This window comes from Podarcis cretensis, assembly GCF_951804945.1.
Source record: "Podarcis cretensis genome assembly, chromosome: 4".
NCBI lineage: Eukaryota > Metazoa > Chordata > Lepidosauria > Squamata > Lacertidae > Podarcis > Podarcis cretensis.
The window spans coordinates 16612020-16630435 of NC_137173.1; the positions used below are offsets into that span (position 1 = coordinate 16612020).

The 18416-nt window shown below is 45.5% G+C and overlaps 1 protein-coding gene across 10 annotated transcripts in view; it reads left to right on the forward strand.

The window, feature by feature from the left end:
* Positions 1-18416, forward strand: part of FAT3 (FAT atypical cadherin 3) — a 459497-nt gene that overhangs the window by 407587 nt on the left and 33494 nt on the right. For all 10 annotated transcript variants that reach the window (XM_079973210.1, XM_079973209.1, XM_079973212.1 and 7 more), the window contains 5 exons: positions 3004-3147; positions 4944-5141; positions 6085-6883; positions 16713-16847; positions 17534-17691. In XM_079973210.1, coding sequence (XP_079829336.1) covers positions 3004-3147; positions 4944-5141; positions 6085-6883; positions 16713-16847; positions 17534-17691 — 1434 coding nt within the window. The remainder of the gene's footprint in view (positions 1-3003; positions 3148-4943; positions 5142-6084; positions 6884-16712; positions 16848-17533; positions 17692-18416) is intronic.

Here is an 18416-nt window from a genome sequence, read left to right on the forward strand (position 1 = left end):
CGAGGGAGCCGGCGTACAGCTTCCGGGTAATGTGGCCAGCATGACTAAGCTGCTTCTGGCGAACCAGAGCAGCACACGGAAACGCTGTTTATCTTCCCAACCAGAGTGGTACCTATTTATCTACTTGCACTTTGACGTGCTTTCGAACTGCTAGGAGCAGGGACTGAGCAACGGGAGCTCACCCCGTCACGGGGATTCAAACCACCGACCTTCTGATCAGCAAGTCCTAGGCTCTGTGGTTTAACCCACAGCGCCACCCGCGTCCTAATCACTATTCACAATTCCTAATCACGCCTAAATTCCAAATTGCATATTACAGGGAGATGCCCAAGTGTTGCCAACTCACATCATATTTCCCAGGTTACGTACAATAACAGGGGAAAGAGACATCAGCAAGCAAGCAATTCTACTACCACCCCACCACTCTGCCTCTCTGTCGGCCATACTAACCCGGTGTGGGGAGAGAACTTTCTCCAGGCTAAAGGACATATTCCATTCTGGGCAACCTTCCGAGGAAACCCTCCAGGAGGTGGGCGGGGCCAGAGGCAAAACTGGGCGGGGCAACTAACACATTTACACAGCCCTCTCTGTCCTCCATACAGGCAAGCTGGAGGCATTAACAGAGGTCAAGGATACATTCCAGCCGGATGAAAACTCTTAGGGTATTAAGCGGTCCCAGTGAGAGGTCTGGCCTAGCCCAAGGGACAGATAGAGAAGCCTGGAGGGTCACAACTGACCCTCCCCTCACTGAATGGCATTGGGGTGGTTCTCCTTAGTGTATTATTAATAATAATAATAATAATAATAATAATAATAATAATAATAATAAATTTTATTTATACCCCACCCTCCCAAGTCAGAACCGGGCTCAGGGTGGCTAACACCAATAAAATCACCGTAAAAACATAATAGGGGACAAAGAGAAGGCGGGGGGGACAGACAATTTAAAATACAGGTTAAAATGCAATTTAAAATGCAGCCTCCTTTTAAAATAGCTGATAAATCAAGACCATAAGGGGAGGGAAACTTAAGGGTCAGACCAAGTCCAAACCAAAGGCCAGGCTAATGAAGCTAATGGGGTTTAGCTTTCAAATAAATACAGATAGGATAGTAAGGTGGGTTACTATCTAAATACAGATGGGACGCAAGTGGCGCTGTGGGTTAAAGCCTCAGCGCCTAGGGCTTGCCGATCGAAAGGTCGGCGGTTCGAATCCCTGCGGCGGGGTGCGCTCCCGCTGCTCGGTCCCAGCGCCTGCCAACCTAGCAGTTCGAAAGCACCTCCGGGTGCAAGTAGATAAATAGGGACCGCTTACCAGTGGGAAGGTAAACGGCGTTTCCGTGTGCGGCTCTGGCTCGCCAGAGCAGCGATGTCACGCTGGCCACGTGACCCGGAAGTGTCTCCGGACAGCGCTGGCCCCTGGCCTCTTAAGTGAGATGGGCGCACAACCCCAGAGTCTGTCAAGACTGGCCCGTACGGGCAGGGGTACCTTTACCTTTACCTAGGATAGTAATACGGCTTTGACTATCTCTCGATTGCAACCTCTCCGAGTTTAAATGCTCCTTCTTAAAACAAAACATAAAATAGTTCCCCGCATGTGAAAGCTAGCACTCCAGGCAGAAGAGGAGGATCTGTTAGATTTGCATATACAGGGAAATGTACGTTTGTTGGTTATATATGAGGGCATCTAAAAAATGTGACTTTCCCTGGCATTCTGCAGTCCCAGAGAGGACCTTGCACTTTTTCTGCATGTATGACTGGTAAGAACCCACAAATACAAGTTCCAGTTTCACAAGTGCCTTTTAGTGGTGTGATGCCAGGAACTAGTGCTTGACTGCCACTGCTCACAAGATTGGGCTCAGGGCTTCAGCTTTTAACCAAAGGGGCACTCAGTCTGATAGCTATGCTGGATGTGGTTTTAGTAATGCCTTTTGAAATCCATTCCTGTGCCCAAGTTTATTTCTGATTCTTATGAAGCTTAAAATTGCTTCCTGTGCACAGCTTATAGTTAAATTTATAATGGCTGGTACTGGATTTCTTATGCAAGGAGCTGTATTGTTTATTTTTTTTAAGTGTCCCATTATCTGCAGCTTGTATCATCTGGCGCAGTAATTTCGATGCCACATAGCCATTATGGTTATGGATTGCTTTATTTTAGAAAGCAGAATCTGAGATGCACTGCAGCAGTAAACATGGAAACACAGATATATAAAGGCCAGAGAATGCAATGAGGCCTTGTGTTAGAATACATGGCGTGTGATAAAAGTTTCTAAGGAACTCATGAATCAGCATAAAGTGTGGACTGTACCACTTCAGTTTTCTGGTGGGGTGTGTGATTCTTAATACTCAGCCCCACAGGGCAGATGGGTAGGCAATCCTCATATGAAGAGTTCATTTTTTTATTATGTATGTATGTATTACATTGGCTGCTTGAGGACTGTGCACTATCCAATCAACAGCTGTTTTGGCACTGGGTTTTTAAAAAATAAATAAATCAAATCTGCATGATCTTTCTGTGAATATGGCCCAAAACAGGAATGAGCATGTTGTTGACACAGCGCCACACAGCCAATGCATTTTGGGTATATGACAATTTGCATGCCAATTCAGAGTGAGGACAGTGTTTCTCCTTAACACAACAATATTTTTTTTTTACAATCGTCCCCAAATTACTGAAAGAGCGAATGTTTTTCTCAACTGACAAAAGCTTTAGAGAGACGCTTTCCCTTTTCTGAATAAGCCAACTCCACACTGTTATCTGCTTCCCTAGATGTGCTTTTGTTGTTGTTGTTTTACACAGAGGACCAATCAGACAGATGAATTTGCCACCTGGCTCCTGAAATGGCACTGTCTCTATTCTGTCAGCACAAAATTCCACCCTTCCATTGCTACCTCATTCAGTTCCACACGCAAACCTATGCAGATAGTAGCAAATCCAAGGTGGAATTTCGAAGGCTTTTCAAGCTGATTTAAAGATGTTATGTATTTATTTTATTTTTTTGCAGGTTTCTGGATACTCGTTAGTCATACAGGCAAGAGACAGTGGGACTCCTCCTCTCTCGGCATCTGTGACGGTCAACGTTGACATTTCTGACGTGAACGATAACAGCCCTGTATTTACACCTGCCAACTATACAGCTGTGATTCAAGTAAGTGTGGTCCTGAACATCAGAAAGAAAATCTCCAGTCCTAATCTGATGCTTTAGGTACGATTTAAGTGGCTTATCAGCACTGAATTATCTCTTCTACCCCCCCCCCCCCGGAAAGGATAAGAACATTATTCCTTAGCTCTGTAACAGGTCTTATGTTTGCAGTGATAAGGAACCATCTGAGTCCTTTGCAGCATTTTATGACTGATTTGCATAAGTAGCAGTTTAATAGCTAGAGGCCCGCGTATACCTAAGAGCACCTCCATGTAAGTCCCTGTGATGGAGTTGGGGAACCTGTGGCCTCCATACACTGTTGGACTCCCAATTCTCATCAGCCCCATGTGCAGTGATAAGAGCTCATTGGCATTGGAGTTCAGTAGCATCTGGGGGTGCCCCACTCCTGGCATGGGAAGTGAAGGATGTGACCCAGGGAAGGCTTGGTCTTCCTAGTCAGAAACAAACCACAATTCAGAAACCAAAGCCACAACTGTTCTTCGAAATTCACATTTCTCTTCACATTGTATTGCAGTTCTCCTGCCTAGTAATGCATACAAAAATGTACATGTCAGCATAAAGTGTTCTATTTTTGCTATTCTTCTTCTTCTTCCCCACCCATCTGGCTGGGATATAAAAATGCATTATATTGCGGGGGGGGGGGGGGGGAATCTTAGCAAATGTCTGCAATTGCTGGTGGGAAAAAATGCATTATAATTGGGATAATTGCTTAGCAGAAATCTGTATATTTGGCAAAATTGCACACAAACATGTATATTCCAAAACATTCACTGATGAATTTTCATGAGGAGAGGACAAACAAACAAAAAAAACTACAAACTGATGCAGAAATGTGAATGAAGAACCAAATTTAAGGCTGGAGAAATCTTAGAAACTGAAGGAAACAGATATTAACAGAGTCACCCATCCCTGTTTGGGAATCAGAAATGCTGTTTCCAGTTTTCACAGTTGTGTTTTGCAAACTGTACTTTGCTCCTGTTTGGCTTGCACTCGTGCAGCAACACTCGTGCAGCAATGATGAAAGAGAAACAAGTGCATGCCTGCATCTTGCAGTTGCTTGCTCTGTTGTCCACATTCACATGTATGCTTCCAGCAAGCGTAGTTTTCTCCAGCAGTAGTTCCGTAGTGTCTGCACTGCCTACCCAGGTTACCCCCCACATGGGTCTGTTGTGTGGACAGTACAGATGCAAATTACTTTATCACTGCAGTGAACAGAGTCTAAAGAAAGTAACAGCCAACAGTGGCCTAAAATCAAAGGGGTGCTCCCTCCTCCTTTTTTGGTGATAAAATATCACTGACCATTCACTCTCCTTTAATTCACCCCAAAATGTGCTATCCTTGGCGTCGGTGTGACTACATCCCTGATTAAAAATTATCTATCTTGCTGTGAATTGGGAGTGGGCAATATGTGGTTCTTCAGATGTTGCTGAACTCTCAGGTCCTACCAACCCCTGGCTAACATGGCCAGTGGTCCAGGATGATGGGAGTTGTAGTTCAACAACATCTGGGAGTTCAAAGTTTGCCCACCTCTGCTCCATATAGACATCAGAACATCCCATCATTACAAATAAGCAAGCCTTACAGGCATTTTGCTACAACTTGCTCTTATGCAGACTTGAACACCAGAATCAAAGTGGGAGATTTTTTTGCAGACAAACAAAAGAACCCTCATAAAACAACCACCCCCACATTCGTATGCATTCTATGCAGCAGGCAAAAATGTATCGAGATGTATAATTAAAACCCTTTTCTTAACATATACACTGTGTGTATGCACAAAGGAAAATAAACCAGTGGGAACAAGCATTTTGCAGCTGGTGGTGACAGACAAAGACTCTCTGCACAATGGACCCCCTTTCACCTTTTCCATCTTGACGGGTAATGAAGGTGAAGAGTTTGCATTGGACCAGCAAGGCATCTTACGATCTGCAGTCGTCTTCAAGTACAGGGAAGCAACTGAATATGTGCTCTGCATTCAGGTACTGCTCTCTTTGTACTCAAAAGTGTTGGGAAATAGTTTTCATGGCAAACTTTGTCCTCTTATTAGGCTTGTGTGCCATCTTTCTGATTTCACCCCCTTGTACTGTGCACAAAATTGTGCATTTTATTACCCATTTTAAATTCAGTAGAGATGGCTAATTAACCAGATACCTTATAAAACCGATCACGTTAAATGGAATTTGGGAGCTGATTAACATTAATAATGCAGGATTTTAATTGTTGTTGTTGTCACACATGTAGGCAAAGTCACTGTTTTACTGTGTAAGCAAGAAGGACTAGAACTCTGCTGCCAAAAAGAGCATGCATTTTGCAAATGTTCCCTGATCTAATTACCTAAAAGGGACAGAGATCACACAGGCTGTTAGGCCTCTGTGTATACATCCTGTTTTGCAATTTGTATGTGCAGTGCAAGTAGCTCTGCCCATTTGGGAAGAGGGTTGTCCAGGTAATCTTTGCAAAAATAGTAAGGGGCCAGGGGAACTGTCCACTCGCTACCCTCCAACCCAAACTATCGAGGGGAAGATGAATTTCTCATGAATTTATCCCAGGTTCCAGTTCCAACAATTCAGGAAGAGTCATAACACAATCCTAAGTGTGAAACGCAGGTACTCGTAATTAATTCCCACTGAGTTCACTGAGTCTCACTTCCTAGTAAGTGTATTTAGAATTGTAGCCTTGGGTCAAGTTTCAAAGCTAATGTGGACTGCACAACGAACATTGATAGACCAACCTGATAGCGAAACGTGGCAGATTTACCTGTGTATGTGTGTTTCCTTATTATTTTAAAACTGTTTATTTGGGATCAGAGTTTGTACTGCAAAGACTCTGAAGTTCTTTCAGAAAATGGAGCACTCGGATCTTCATTGACCATTATTTGAAGTAACGGTGTGTTTTTTGCAATTTTATCATGCATCAAACTAGGCAAAGGATTCTGGAAAACCTCAGCAGGTATCCCACACCTATATCCAAATCCGAGTCATCGAAGAAAGCATCCACAAGCCAACAGCCATCCCTCTGGAGATTTTTATCGTCACTATGGAAGACGACTTCCCAGGAGGCGTCATCGGGAAGATACACGCGACGGACCAAGACATGTACGACATCCTCACGTACGGCCTGAAGTCCGAGCAGAAAAGTTTGTTCAAGGTCAACAACCACGATGGGAAGATTATTGCCCTGGGCGGGTTGGATAGCGGGAAGTACATCCTGAATGTATCGGTCAGCGACGGGAGGTTCCAGGTGCCCATGGATGTGACGGTCCACGTGGAGCAGCTGATGCAGGAGATGCTTCAGAATACGGTCACCATCCGTTTCGAGAACGTCTCCCCCGAGGATTTTGTGGGGCTCCATATGCACGGCTTCAGGCGCACCCTGCGCAACGCCGTGCTCACCCAGAAGCAAGACAGCTTGCACATCATCAGTATTCAGCCCGTGGCGGGCACCAACCAGCTCGACATGCTGTTTGCGGTTCAGATGCACACGGGCGGCTTCTACAAGCCTGCCTACTTGATTCAGAAGCTCACCAATGCAAGGCGACACTTGGAAAATGTGATCCGCGTCTCAGCTATACTGGAGAAGAATTGCTCTGGATTGGATTGTCAGGAGCAGCACTGCGAGCAAAGCCTGTCTATTGATTCCCATTCCCTGATGACCTACAGCACAGCACGGATTAGTTTTGTGTGTCCCCGCTTCTTCCGAAACGTACGCTGCTCTTGTAATGGTGAGTGGTCTCCCCTGCCCCCCTCTCTTCTGCCTCCACCAATCCCATTCCTCCCCATCCTTACATCGGAGCATAGTTTTTATTTCTCTAACACCAGCCAGTTCAATTCAGTTAGTTTAAAAAGAGCTTTTGGAAAATGTACAGCTGAGAATTGATTTCTCACGCTCAGCAGGAATGGCTGGCGTTTATTGATGTCAAATGGGACCTGGTGAACCTTGACCTCTGTGGAACAAAGCTGTCCAAAGTTTCCAGGGGCAGTCCAGTCAAAGGGATCCGTAAACCTCGTGCCACGAAGAAAGGTTATAGGGCTTTCTAGCCAAATCTGTGGGGGCATGAAGGGTGGCTGTGTAAGAACAGCCCCAGACTGTATTCAGTATTTTCAAATGGAAGGTGACATTTGACCCAAGTGATAAAGTTAAAAAGGGCTTGTCTCATTCCCCCCTTTTTTTTGCGGGAGTAATGAAAACCAAAAAAACATTTCATAAAGTAATTGGTAGCAAAGGAGGGTTCTTGACCTTTTTCAGCCTGTGCACAATGCTATCCTAAGGCTGTAGCTCCCCCCCCCCCCCCCTTGTGAGAATGTGATCTGAAACTCTTGTACCATTCTTGAAGGGGGTGCGGTTATCATTGCCATGGAATACTGCACATTTGCTTTCTGTTAAAATTAGGCACCATTTATGTACGTGCCACAGTTTTGGGGTGCTGCTTTTTTTTTTTTAGAATTGACACTCTGGGGAGTGAGCATCACAGGGAGGAGAGGCTTGGAAACATACCCACAAAAAATGACTCATTCATCTGCAGGAAAATGTTGCTAGCTTGGTGGGGTCTGGCAGAGAAGGTACCAAGAGCTCTGTCTTTCCTCCAGTAATTTGCTGTACCTTGGGTTACATACGCTTCAGGTTACAGACTCCACTAACCCAGAAATAGTACCTCAGGTTAAGAATTTTGCTTCAGGATGAGAACAGAAATTGTGCTGTGGCGGCAGCGGGAGGCCCCATTAGCTAAAGTGGTGCTTTAGGCTAAGAACAGTTTCAGGTTAAGAACGGACCTCCAGAACGAATTAAGTTCTTAACCCGAGGTACCACTGTATTTCTGTGCTGGGCATGGAGAAGAGAGCTTCTCTCCTCTGACAGCCCACTCGATTTCCATGCTGGACACAGCGGAAGGATGGAGTGCTCCTTCCCAACCACACTTCTGAATACTAGTGGCTGCAAATCACAACTGGAGAGAGTGTCGTTGCACTCAGATCCTGTTTGTGGGCTTCCCATAGGCATGTGGTTGGCAGGATGCTGGACTAGGTGGGCTTTGGGTCTGTGCATTATTACCTTGCTCACTCACCTGAATGGAATTCCATGCACTCACCTACAGTGGTACCTCAGGTTACATACGCTCAGGTTACATACGCTTCAGGTTACAGACTCCGCTAACCCAGAAATATTGCTTCAGGTTAAGAACTTTGCTTCAGAATGAGAACAGAAATCGTGCTGCGGCGGCAGCGAGAGGCCCCATTAGCTAAAGTGGTGCTTCAGGTTAAGAACAGTTTCAGGTTAAGTACGGACCTCCGGAACGAATTAAGTACTTAACCCGAGGTACCACTGTACATGCAATTTCTTATCCCCCTATGGCTTTCAGGTGAGTGTATAAATCCAAGGCTACAGGTCTGATAAATAAATGGTCAGCTTGCAGCTCAAGAAAGCTGGAGCAGAAGCAAGCAACATTCTTGAAATTTGTATTTTACTAGGAATGCTATTCCCACTGGCAGATGCCATGGTTATTCACTATTTATTCAGGCCAGCTGTGCAGCAGTTTTACCTAGTTTACCTTGATTAGCAAACTGAGTTATCAAAACACCACATAGTCCGAAAGACAGGAAAGCAAGGGTTTGGGCATCTCCAGGGGTTTGGAACTTTGATTCAGGTTGGACAGCATCCAGATACGTAGGTGGTTCTGTCCAAATCTTTAGGCTACAATCCATAAAGTTTAATTTTTAAGTCTTCTGAACTAATCCCACTGACTGTAATGAAATTTTTTCAGAAGCATGTTTACCCAGCCAGCTGCCTCAGTGAGACTGGGTCCAGTGTGTTTGTTTCCCCTCTCTGGTAATGTTAATGTCCATAAGGCAGAGTTTTCGCCTACATCCACAGAAGTAAACAAAATGTGACTTAAAATGTGTTCATCTAACCAGAAGCAATTAAATCCTGCGGATCTTGCACATCATTGCTGTTGGTTATAATCCTTTTCAACCAGTGATTAATGGTGAAACGCAAGACCTTTTCTTAATCATTTTTTCTTCCATATCCGATACGTAGTTCCCACCTACCCCACTTACGGGCATGCCTCATACCCAGGCAACCCATATAGTATTTTCTAGTTATGGTATTGTTTAATGTTGCTCTCCAGATGTCATTAGACTTTCAGGTCCCATCATTCCTGATCATGCTGACTGAAGCAATTGCAAGTTCGAGTCCCAACAAAATTGGGTCACAGGCTCCACAGCCTCTTCTTTAGAGACTTACAGTTTTGGTGCTTAAGAGTTTTCTTCTCCCACCAACAATTCTGAGAGCCATAGTTAGAAGGGAGAATTCATGGTGGTGGAAACTAAGGAGTCAGTAATGTGACATTGATGTAACCGTTCAGGAACTTTGCTGACACCGTAACACAGTATACAATATAGTTTAAATACCAGTTGCCACAAGTCAGTATTAGCATTGACAGAATGTCACTCTAAAGCATGACAGCAGTTAGTTTTCCTGTCTGGAAAATAAAATATAAGATGCAACCGGGGCTAGGGCAGGGGGAGAAAGCAGTGCTTTGGGTTTTCTAGTCTTATTTTCTAGCTTGACACTCTGAAAGAAGCAATCAGTAGCTTGAACCTTACACTCCGCTACAACTCCAGTAATCTAATAATAAGCATCCAGTTTTGAAAAGTGATTGGTGTTCCTGTTCCTGCTGGTAGGCTGTGTCTGCACATGACATAATAGCCAAATCTCTTAATAATAATGTTTAGCAAAAGGCACTTCCTAGGTGTTCAGAGCACTTTGTGTAGACTGCCTTAGTAATCCTCACAACAGCGCAGCAGCATGGATCAGTAGTATTGGCTTTCTCCATCTTATCGTCAATGTGAATATTTGGGGCTGAGCTGAGATTTTGTGCAGGGAGTTTACAGCTCACCCCACTGTATTGCACCAGCTCTGACATGGCGTGGCGTGCAAAGAACAGTTGACGTACTGAGCCAGGAGTGATCTACCTTTGGGTGATGTAGCAGCCACACCAGTTTTGGCACCATGTAGATGCTGCCATCATGATAATAGCATTTGCTTACACACCAGTATGTATCCACGATGGTGGGTGGATTCTGCACTGCCCAGTTGAGTGTTAATGCATATCCATGTAAATCCAGGAAAAGGGATCCATGGAGTCATCACCATGTTGCCAGGCAGCCATTTCCTTACTAGCAAAGGTGACGTTTTCCAGAGTTGCTCCAGTTCTAGCTAGATTGCTGTGTTTTTGTTATGTTGGAAGACACTCAGAATGGCTGAGGCAACCCAGTCAAAGGGTGGGGTATAAGTAATAAATGATGATTCTGATGGATCACTCAGATGAACCACTTGCTTGTTCAGTTGGTGGTGACCATAGTGATCACCACCATGGAAAAGATGTCAAAAAGACAACACCTAAATCTGCAAGTAGTCTCAGGATTGAACACTGATTCTGGTATTTTGCCATGGCAGCCTTAGATGGAAAGGAAGTCCATCTTCTCATTCCAGCTCATTGTACTAGCTCAAAGGTTTTAGGGACACATTTGCAACCTGCATATATTCCCATTTGATATTTGAATTTAATTTCATTTTCCAAACACATAAAAATATGCGCAGCAGTCAAACATAAATATGTGTAGATTGGTGGACAAACTTAAAAGCAAAGCAATAAAATAAAAAATAAATGAGTTATATCTGGGCCTTATTTTGCCAGACCCTAACCCTACTAAAGATTCCATCCCAATAAATAAAATTGAGTGACAGCCAGCCAAGTCCTACTCAGAGCAGACCTACTGACGTCAGTGGGTCTACTCTGACTAGGACCACTCATTCGATATCACTCATCTTCTTTTATCCTAGCTTAACCTCATAGCAGACCTTGGGGTAGCTTAAGCTGAGATATCGTGACTTGCCTACTGGGGTGTGATGAGCTCTGTGGCCACACAGGAATTTGACCCTCTCACCTCTCCAATCCAAGATGCTCTCCAACTAATTGTCACATTTATTCATTTCTAAAATCAGATGGATCCATCCCATCATATTAAAGAGACTTGATACATTGGCTGACCCTCTGCTTTATATCTGTAGTCCAGAAGAACAGTCCTCTTCCTGTTCCCGCAGGGGAGTGTCATCTGTTTATTTTGGGGTTGCCTAGAGATTGTATATTTGTTGGTTCTAATTTGCGGGAAGAAACAAAGAACAGTGGGGGAGGTGGGGAGGATATGCTGGACTTCAGAGCAGAGACTCAAGCCTGGGCTATAAATCCCCAAAGGTGGATAATGTCCTGGTGAGTGCTTTAGTGGCTTTTGGTCCCTGCCATTGTGAAATCACCCTGAAAATGCATGTTAGCCAGGAGCAAGGCAATAAGACAAGATTTGTAGCTTGGGGCCCTTATATCCACAAAGGCAGACATAAAGAACCCTCTCCAGAGCTTCAATATTTTAAAAGTTTTGTGACAGCTATAAAATTCACCTACAGAAGCTTGAATAAAAAGTTGAAATGCCTGTAGTTTATCTGTCAGGACCGCTCTTACAGTTTGATGGGAACGCTGGCTTGCGCTGAATAGTGGCTTTGTGCAAGGACTAGGCATCAGTGCCAGAGCGGGAGCGGCATCACAGTATTGGCAGAATGGGATGGAGCCATCCGATGTGGCCCCAGTTGCTTGGCGGAGAACGCCTCTTGACGGTTAAAAATAAGAAAAGAATTGGAAGAAGCACACGATAGCACTAGCAGTTGTGGCTCCTGGCATTTACACTTAGGTGCCCTATTGCTTTTGCCACAGTGCTGCAGTCGTGGCAGAGGCACGGGGTAACGGCTGATTTAATGAAACCCTAGTTCTGCGCATAGCTGTCAACCGTCCCTTATTTGGCGGGAAACTCCCTTATCCCAGTGCCGTGTCCCACTGTTGTCCATTATTGATGATGTCCCTTAAATTTCCCAGGCTTCATGCTCTCCCGGCTCGGGAGGGAAGCAGCGGCTCGGGGTTCGCCGCCGCGCGCGAGAGAGAGTACGCTGGCGCCGTCGTCCTGGTGCAAGGAGTTCCATCGGCCCTTCCCCACCTGAGAGAGGGAGGGGGAGGGAGAGAGACTCTCGCCCATGAGCCCGGAGGCGGCAGCTGAGGAGGCAGCCTGAGGGAGGAGGAAGAGGAGGGGATGGGGAGGGACGCAGAAGGGTGGTGCTTCAGCGGCCGCGCCGCAACTGCCTCATGCCAGATTGACAGCATCTGTCAATCCTACCAATGTATGCAACTCTTTACAATAGCAAAATCCCTTATTTTGGCTGCTGATCCCTTATTTTTGAGGCTGCTGGTCCCTTATTTTCAAATCTGTAAGTTGACAGCTATGGTTCTGCGATCTCATCCTAGCACCAGCTCGTTGTGCACAAGCTGGGACTAGCTTGCCGAAAAGAGCCCAAATGTATATCCAACCCGGCAGCAGAGCACACATTTTGGATGCAGACTTTATTTATTATATTCGTTCAGCACATGTTATAGCCCCTGCCAGTTTAGGGGAGGCCAATAAGCTGCCTATCTAGGCAGGGTTGCTCTACAGCCTGGGCTCCCAAACTTGGGTCTGTAGCTGTTTTTGGAGTACAGTTCCTATCATTGCTGACCACTGGTCCTGATAGCTAGGAATGATGGGTGTTGCAGTCCAGAAATAGCTGGAGACCCAAGTTTGGGAAACCCTGCTCTGCCGCCTACAAGACATCACAGCCCTGGGAACAGTTCTACCTTAGTGGCTCGCCACTCATCCTAAAGTTCATGGTTCCAGCCCTGGTAGCTCCTGACAATGGGTATGTCTGCTGCTGGGCAGCTGATAAATGGATCTTTGTTTCGTGTTGACTCAGTTCAGCAACCTAAATGTCATTTGCTTCCTTGGAGAATTGGGAGGCTCATCATGAAAGTGTCAGAAAATAGCCACCTTGAACATCTCATCCAACTACAGAAACCTTTTCAGTCACACGCCTTTGTGAAATACCCATGTGCATCTCTGGCTGCTTGAGGGTTTATGACCCACTTGTAGTTCAGCCAAAGCATCGGTGAGTTTCTTTGGGGTGTTTTTTAGCTAGTGTGGAGGGTTGTGGTTCACTTGGGGTCTTGTTACCGTAGGATCTGAAGGCCTCTGCCATCACAGAGATTACCTGAGACAGTTTGCCTGCGCACCTGTCAGTTTATATGAACTTTGTAGCTCAGGCCCACACACCTTGTGCCTCATCAAACAGAACACAGCCCATGAGCTGTGAGTGAAAGCCCAGCAAGAGTTTGACATCACACACCCACACACTGCTGTTTGTGCTGCCTGCCTAGGCCCGGAATGCCCTAGTGCATGACTGGCGAGCTGTGTTTGGCTTGCTGGGTCATGCAGGCCTGTCGCATTAAATTATAAGCTTCTTCCCACATGTCTTTGGGCTTCATGGGGAGTTTATTCTGCCTAGAGCGGGAATCAGCCGAAACATGGCAAAGATTGATTACAAGGCTGTGTATTGATTTTATTGCTTGGTGTCAGAGATTTCACCAGAGGTTAAAAGGTTGTGAAAACATGCGGTGCCTTGTTCCAAACTCTCAGCAGGGTTGTCTTCCAACAAGCTTATGTATATTCATGAGTCCTGCAGCTTTTTTGCCCAAGTGACTTGTCTATCTGTCAGCCGCGGAGAGGCTTGTTGAAAATTATCGCCTGACATGACATAAAATTTAATTGTGTTCTGAGGACAAATAACCTGTGCATACAGATCTCTGCGCAAGTGCCTAGGCGATACATAGATACATTGAAAGAGCCAGTGGAATCAGATGGACAATTGGGAACTCCGGAAGATACTATTTCAACTGCTCTGCAATTTTTAGCAGAGCCTTATATCACTGCAGCCAAGTCATCCACGCATTTTAAAATACACATAAAAACAACAAAATAGCGAGAATAAGGATTTCCTCCAGCCCTGAAAGAGAAGCCATGATTTTTAACCATGTGCTGCTGGTGGTGTTTAAAAGAAGCAAGCAGGATAGGAAGAAAAGAACCTTGAAATGAGAATGTGAAATAACAGGATAAATGATTCTGTGACTGCCGTGCTATGTGCTCAAGGTATGAAAAGCTTCACCTGCTGATTTTTTGCAACTCAAGACGGTTTAACAGCAGGTGTGGAGAACCTGTGGCCTTCCAGATGCCATGGGTTCCAACACCCATGAGCCCCCCTGGATGGCCAGTGGTGAAGGATGATGGGAGTTGTAGTCTAGAAACACCTGAATGGCCACAGGTTGCCTCCCTCTGTGCTGTAGACACAAGAGCAGGCTGGCAGCCCTACCTGCCACTGGCATCACCTGAGCCAAATATGGTCTCCTGAACTGGTGATTTGGCCCCACGATGGCTAACTCTAAACACAAAAGAGGGGTGAAGATTAATATTATTTGGGGCAATGGAAGGTGAGTACAGTCATACCTCATGTTACGTTTGCTTCATGTTACATTCTTTCAGGTTACGTCCCGCGGCGACCCGGAAGTACCGGAAAGGGTTACTTCTGGGTTTCGCTGCATGCGCACAAGCGCTAAATCGTGCATCGCACATGCGCACAAGCGTCAATTGCGTCATGCACCTGTGCAGATACGGCGCTTCAGGTTGCGCTCTTTTCATGTTGCAAACGAACGGGCCTCTGGAACAGATCCCGTTCGCAACCAGAGGTACCACTGTATATACTCAATGGGAGGAGACAGCATGTTGGTCATTTTCCATTTCAGATTCATCCTCTGGCTGGACAGCTTGCTTGTCAAGGCTTTTTGTTGTTATGATGCAAGCCTCCATAATGTGAAGGTGTCCTACACAGTGCCATGAACTTAAGACCAAGCTTGTTATAAGATTTTCCACTGTGGCTCGTATATTCCCATACTGCGCCCAGCACTGTACATTGTTTATAAGAATTTCCATGCATCGTTTTGCACGGCGGTGGCAAGGCAGGGCCCTTTGAGCTGTTTTATTCTTTCAAGACCTCGCAAGCAAATATTTGACAAAGTGAGAGGAGCGCCCGGAAAGATTAAATTGACCGCAATGCACTGTAGATCAAGCACAGGCATTTATGGTTGCTGCCGTATTTGTAGGCAGGCCGTGTCCACTTAGAAGCCTACAGTAATAATTTTTCTGTTTCTACGATGCAAAGTAATTGGAGCTATGCCTCGAGCAACACCATGCTTCCCTTGTGGTGAAGTGCATTAGGGACTCACGGTCTGTGATAACTACAAGGAGTGTTTGCCCCCGTACAAGTTCACTGTGTCCTTTAAACACTGTAAATAAGAATTGGGAGCCAAATAAATGAGATGGTCAGAGAATCCTGATTTGGCTGAGACTAACAGAGATTGCTATAATTGCAACAGGAAGGAGTTGTTGTTCTTCCCGAATTTGTTTTAAGATACCACACATGCACATACCATGTTTAGATATTCTAGCCAGATAAACAGACAGACAAACGCATTTAACTGTGGATCAAGCTATGGTTAGAAGGAGAATTGCAGCCAAAATTTTGCAGGAGACCGTGGTTGTTTTGAAAACAGAACTTTCAAGGTTCCACAATGCCCTCCACACATACTTTTGTGCTGTTTTTCTTAGTTTACAGCCTTGATCAGCTAATGGTTCAGAGCCTTTTCTCCTCAAAATTCCATATTCTTGACAACCACATGGTATCAGTGATCACATAGCCAATATGCTGATATAATGCTTCCATCTTATCAGTCATATTTGGCTTTGTGACGGTGCCCCATAGCTTCAGACTCAGCTGGATGGCAGCACCAGTTCAGAGTGAGGGCAAGAAATAATTGCTGTCACTCAGAATTAGTGGCTTTTTTTTGGGGGGGGGGGAGCCACAATGCAGACTGGCACAATCCTCCCTGAAAGATCTCTGAAAGGAACCATATTTCTTGGGACTCGAAAGTATTCGCAAAAAAAAAAAAGTCCTTCCATTTGGGCTGAGTTTTGGATAGAATGAGATTTGCAAGCTGTGTTTTCAGTTTTCTTTTGGCCTTGCTATGGGCCGTAGGTTGGTCGCCCTGGTTGTCCGGGGGGGGGGGGGCCTGGTAGGAATTTTTCCATTTGGCATTAGGCTTTTTGGTTTTTTCGCCTACCTCGTAGCAATCGTCACAACTTTCGTGGTATTGGTGGGTAGCTTAGGCATTGGAATAATGTGTTGTGGTGTCGAAGGGCTAGGTGTGGCCATCGCCTGCGCCTTCACTTTTTGGGTATTCCGTTAAAGGAATCCGGCGGTCGTGTATTCTGTCCGATGCCTGCTTGGCGGGAGGCCATGGCACGACCCTCGGTGACATCAGGGGAGAGCTTATAGTTGGATTAGCATCAACAGGCTCCACCTACTGGTGAATAAACCCCCCTTTGTTTTTTAGACTCACCCCTCTCCAAGTGGGTGGAGTCAGCTGACGTAATCCAATGCCTAAGCCAATACCTTTTCACTTGCTGTAATCAATAAAGTTGTGGCCTTTTCTTGCCCATTAACCTTATATCACGTGTCCTTGTGTTTCATTCCACTGCGCGGGGTTCGGGTCCTCGAGCCACAATATCTGTTTTCCTCTCAATTTGCAACAGGAGGATTGTGTCCAGGTTCCAGTGACCCCTGCACAGAGAAGCCCTGTCCCGGAGATATGCAATGCGTGGGCTACGAAATCAACCGGAGGCCATTCATCTGCCAATGCCCTCCTGGAAAGCTCGGGGAGTGCTCAGGTACACGCTCTGTTCTGTCGCACCATCAGGTATCACCCAAACCATCTTGGTTGTAGAAGTTCAATGCGGGTGAAAAGAGGGTTGGGGCAGCAATGAGCTTTACTGCTTTTCCAAGCTGGTTCTTGAGTCGCCCAGACTTTGCAAATGCAGCGTTTTTGCTGGGGCTGATGGGAGTTTTAGTCCAAATCTATTCGGAGGGCACCAGGTTAACAAAAGTCCATGAGAACACATGGCTGGTAGGCTGTATTTAGCTTGGCAGAACACAAGTTGTACAGGGCTTCCCCCGTGTACCAGCGCTAAAATAATAATAAAAATTGTTATCTGGTTTGTTCACCACAAATAGACCCGATTGCATTTTATGCATGGTAGTAATTCCTATCGAGAAACAACATTTTCCCCCTTATTAGTGAATTAATCTTCCTTAACGTAAGGTGCTTGTACAAGAGGGACAAGTTTTTAATCTATCAGAAGATGGGCTCTTCTTTTTTTAAAAAATATTCTCCCTTATCAGCCTTGTTAGCCGTGCATCTTCCTTAATTAACTCCCCCCCCCCCCTTTGGCAAGCGGTAGGATAATCTCCCAAGTCTTATTTCAAAATGTAAAAAGATTATCTCTCTCTCTCTCTATATATATATATATATGGATTGTCTCTCTATTTTTGCCTCTTCTCCAAATGGTTTTTTCAGGACACACTTCCCTTAGCTTTGCTGGGAATAGTTACATCAAATACCGGGTTTCCGAAAATAGCAAGAAGGAGGAATTCAAGTTGGCGCTGCGTCTGCGGACTCTGCAAAGCAACGGGATTATAATGTACACCAGAGCAAATCCCTGTATAATTCTGAAGGTAATTAAAATAAGTTTATCTTTCCCCGCAGTTATTTTTCTTGATTATACGCTTCCCTCTCTCTTTGGGCTCCCACTGCTGGGAATGCTGCTCCCATTTTTAGCTGTGGATGCAGAAACTTCGGCGCTCTCGGGGCTTTTCTTTCTGTAGGATAATGAGGAACGAAACCACAGCTTCAGCAACAACGAGGGAACTGTCTCATTGTTTCTGATAGTCATGTTTCTGTTGGAGAAAAAATGCTCCTGGGGGTGTAATAGGCTGTAGCAAGCCCAGGCGACTTATTCCGGCAATGCCTGTCAAAGCTGCCCTTAGTTATACAGGAAGCACCATCGGTCAACCTAGGTCAGTATTGTCCACACTGATTGGCAGTAGCTTTTCAAGGATTGACAGAAGACCTAGGGATTGAACCTGGGACCCTATACAAGGCAACCAGATACCCTACCACTGAGCTACATCCCTTCCCCAAGGTTTGATCACCTATGGCAGCGGTTCTTAATTAACGTATTTTTCTATCCATAAGACACGCACCCGACCATAAGACGCACCTACTTTTTAAAGGGGGAAAGCAAGAAAAAAAAAATCTGCGCAGAGCATGTAAGTTGCTCTCGCTTTTCTTGCTTTAAACCCTTCCATCCCTCCTCCCGCTTCGCTGAGAAGCCAGCAGAGCAAGAGCGATAGCTGTGGAGTGCCTTTTCTGCTGGCTTCCCAGCAAAGCGGGATGAGGG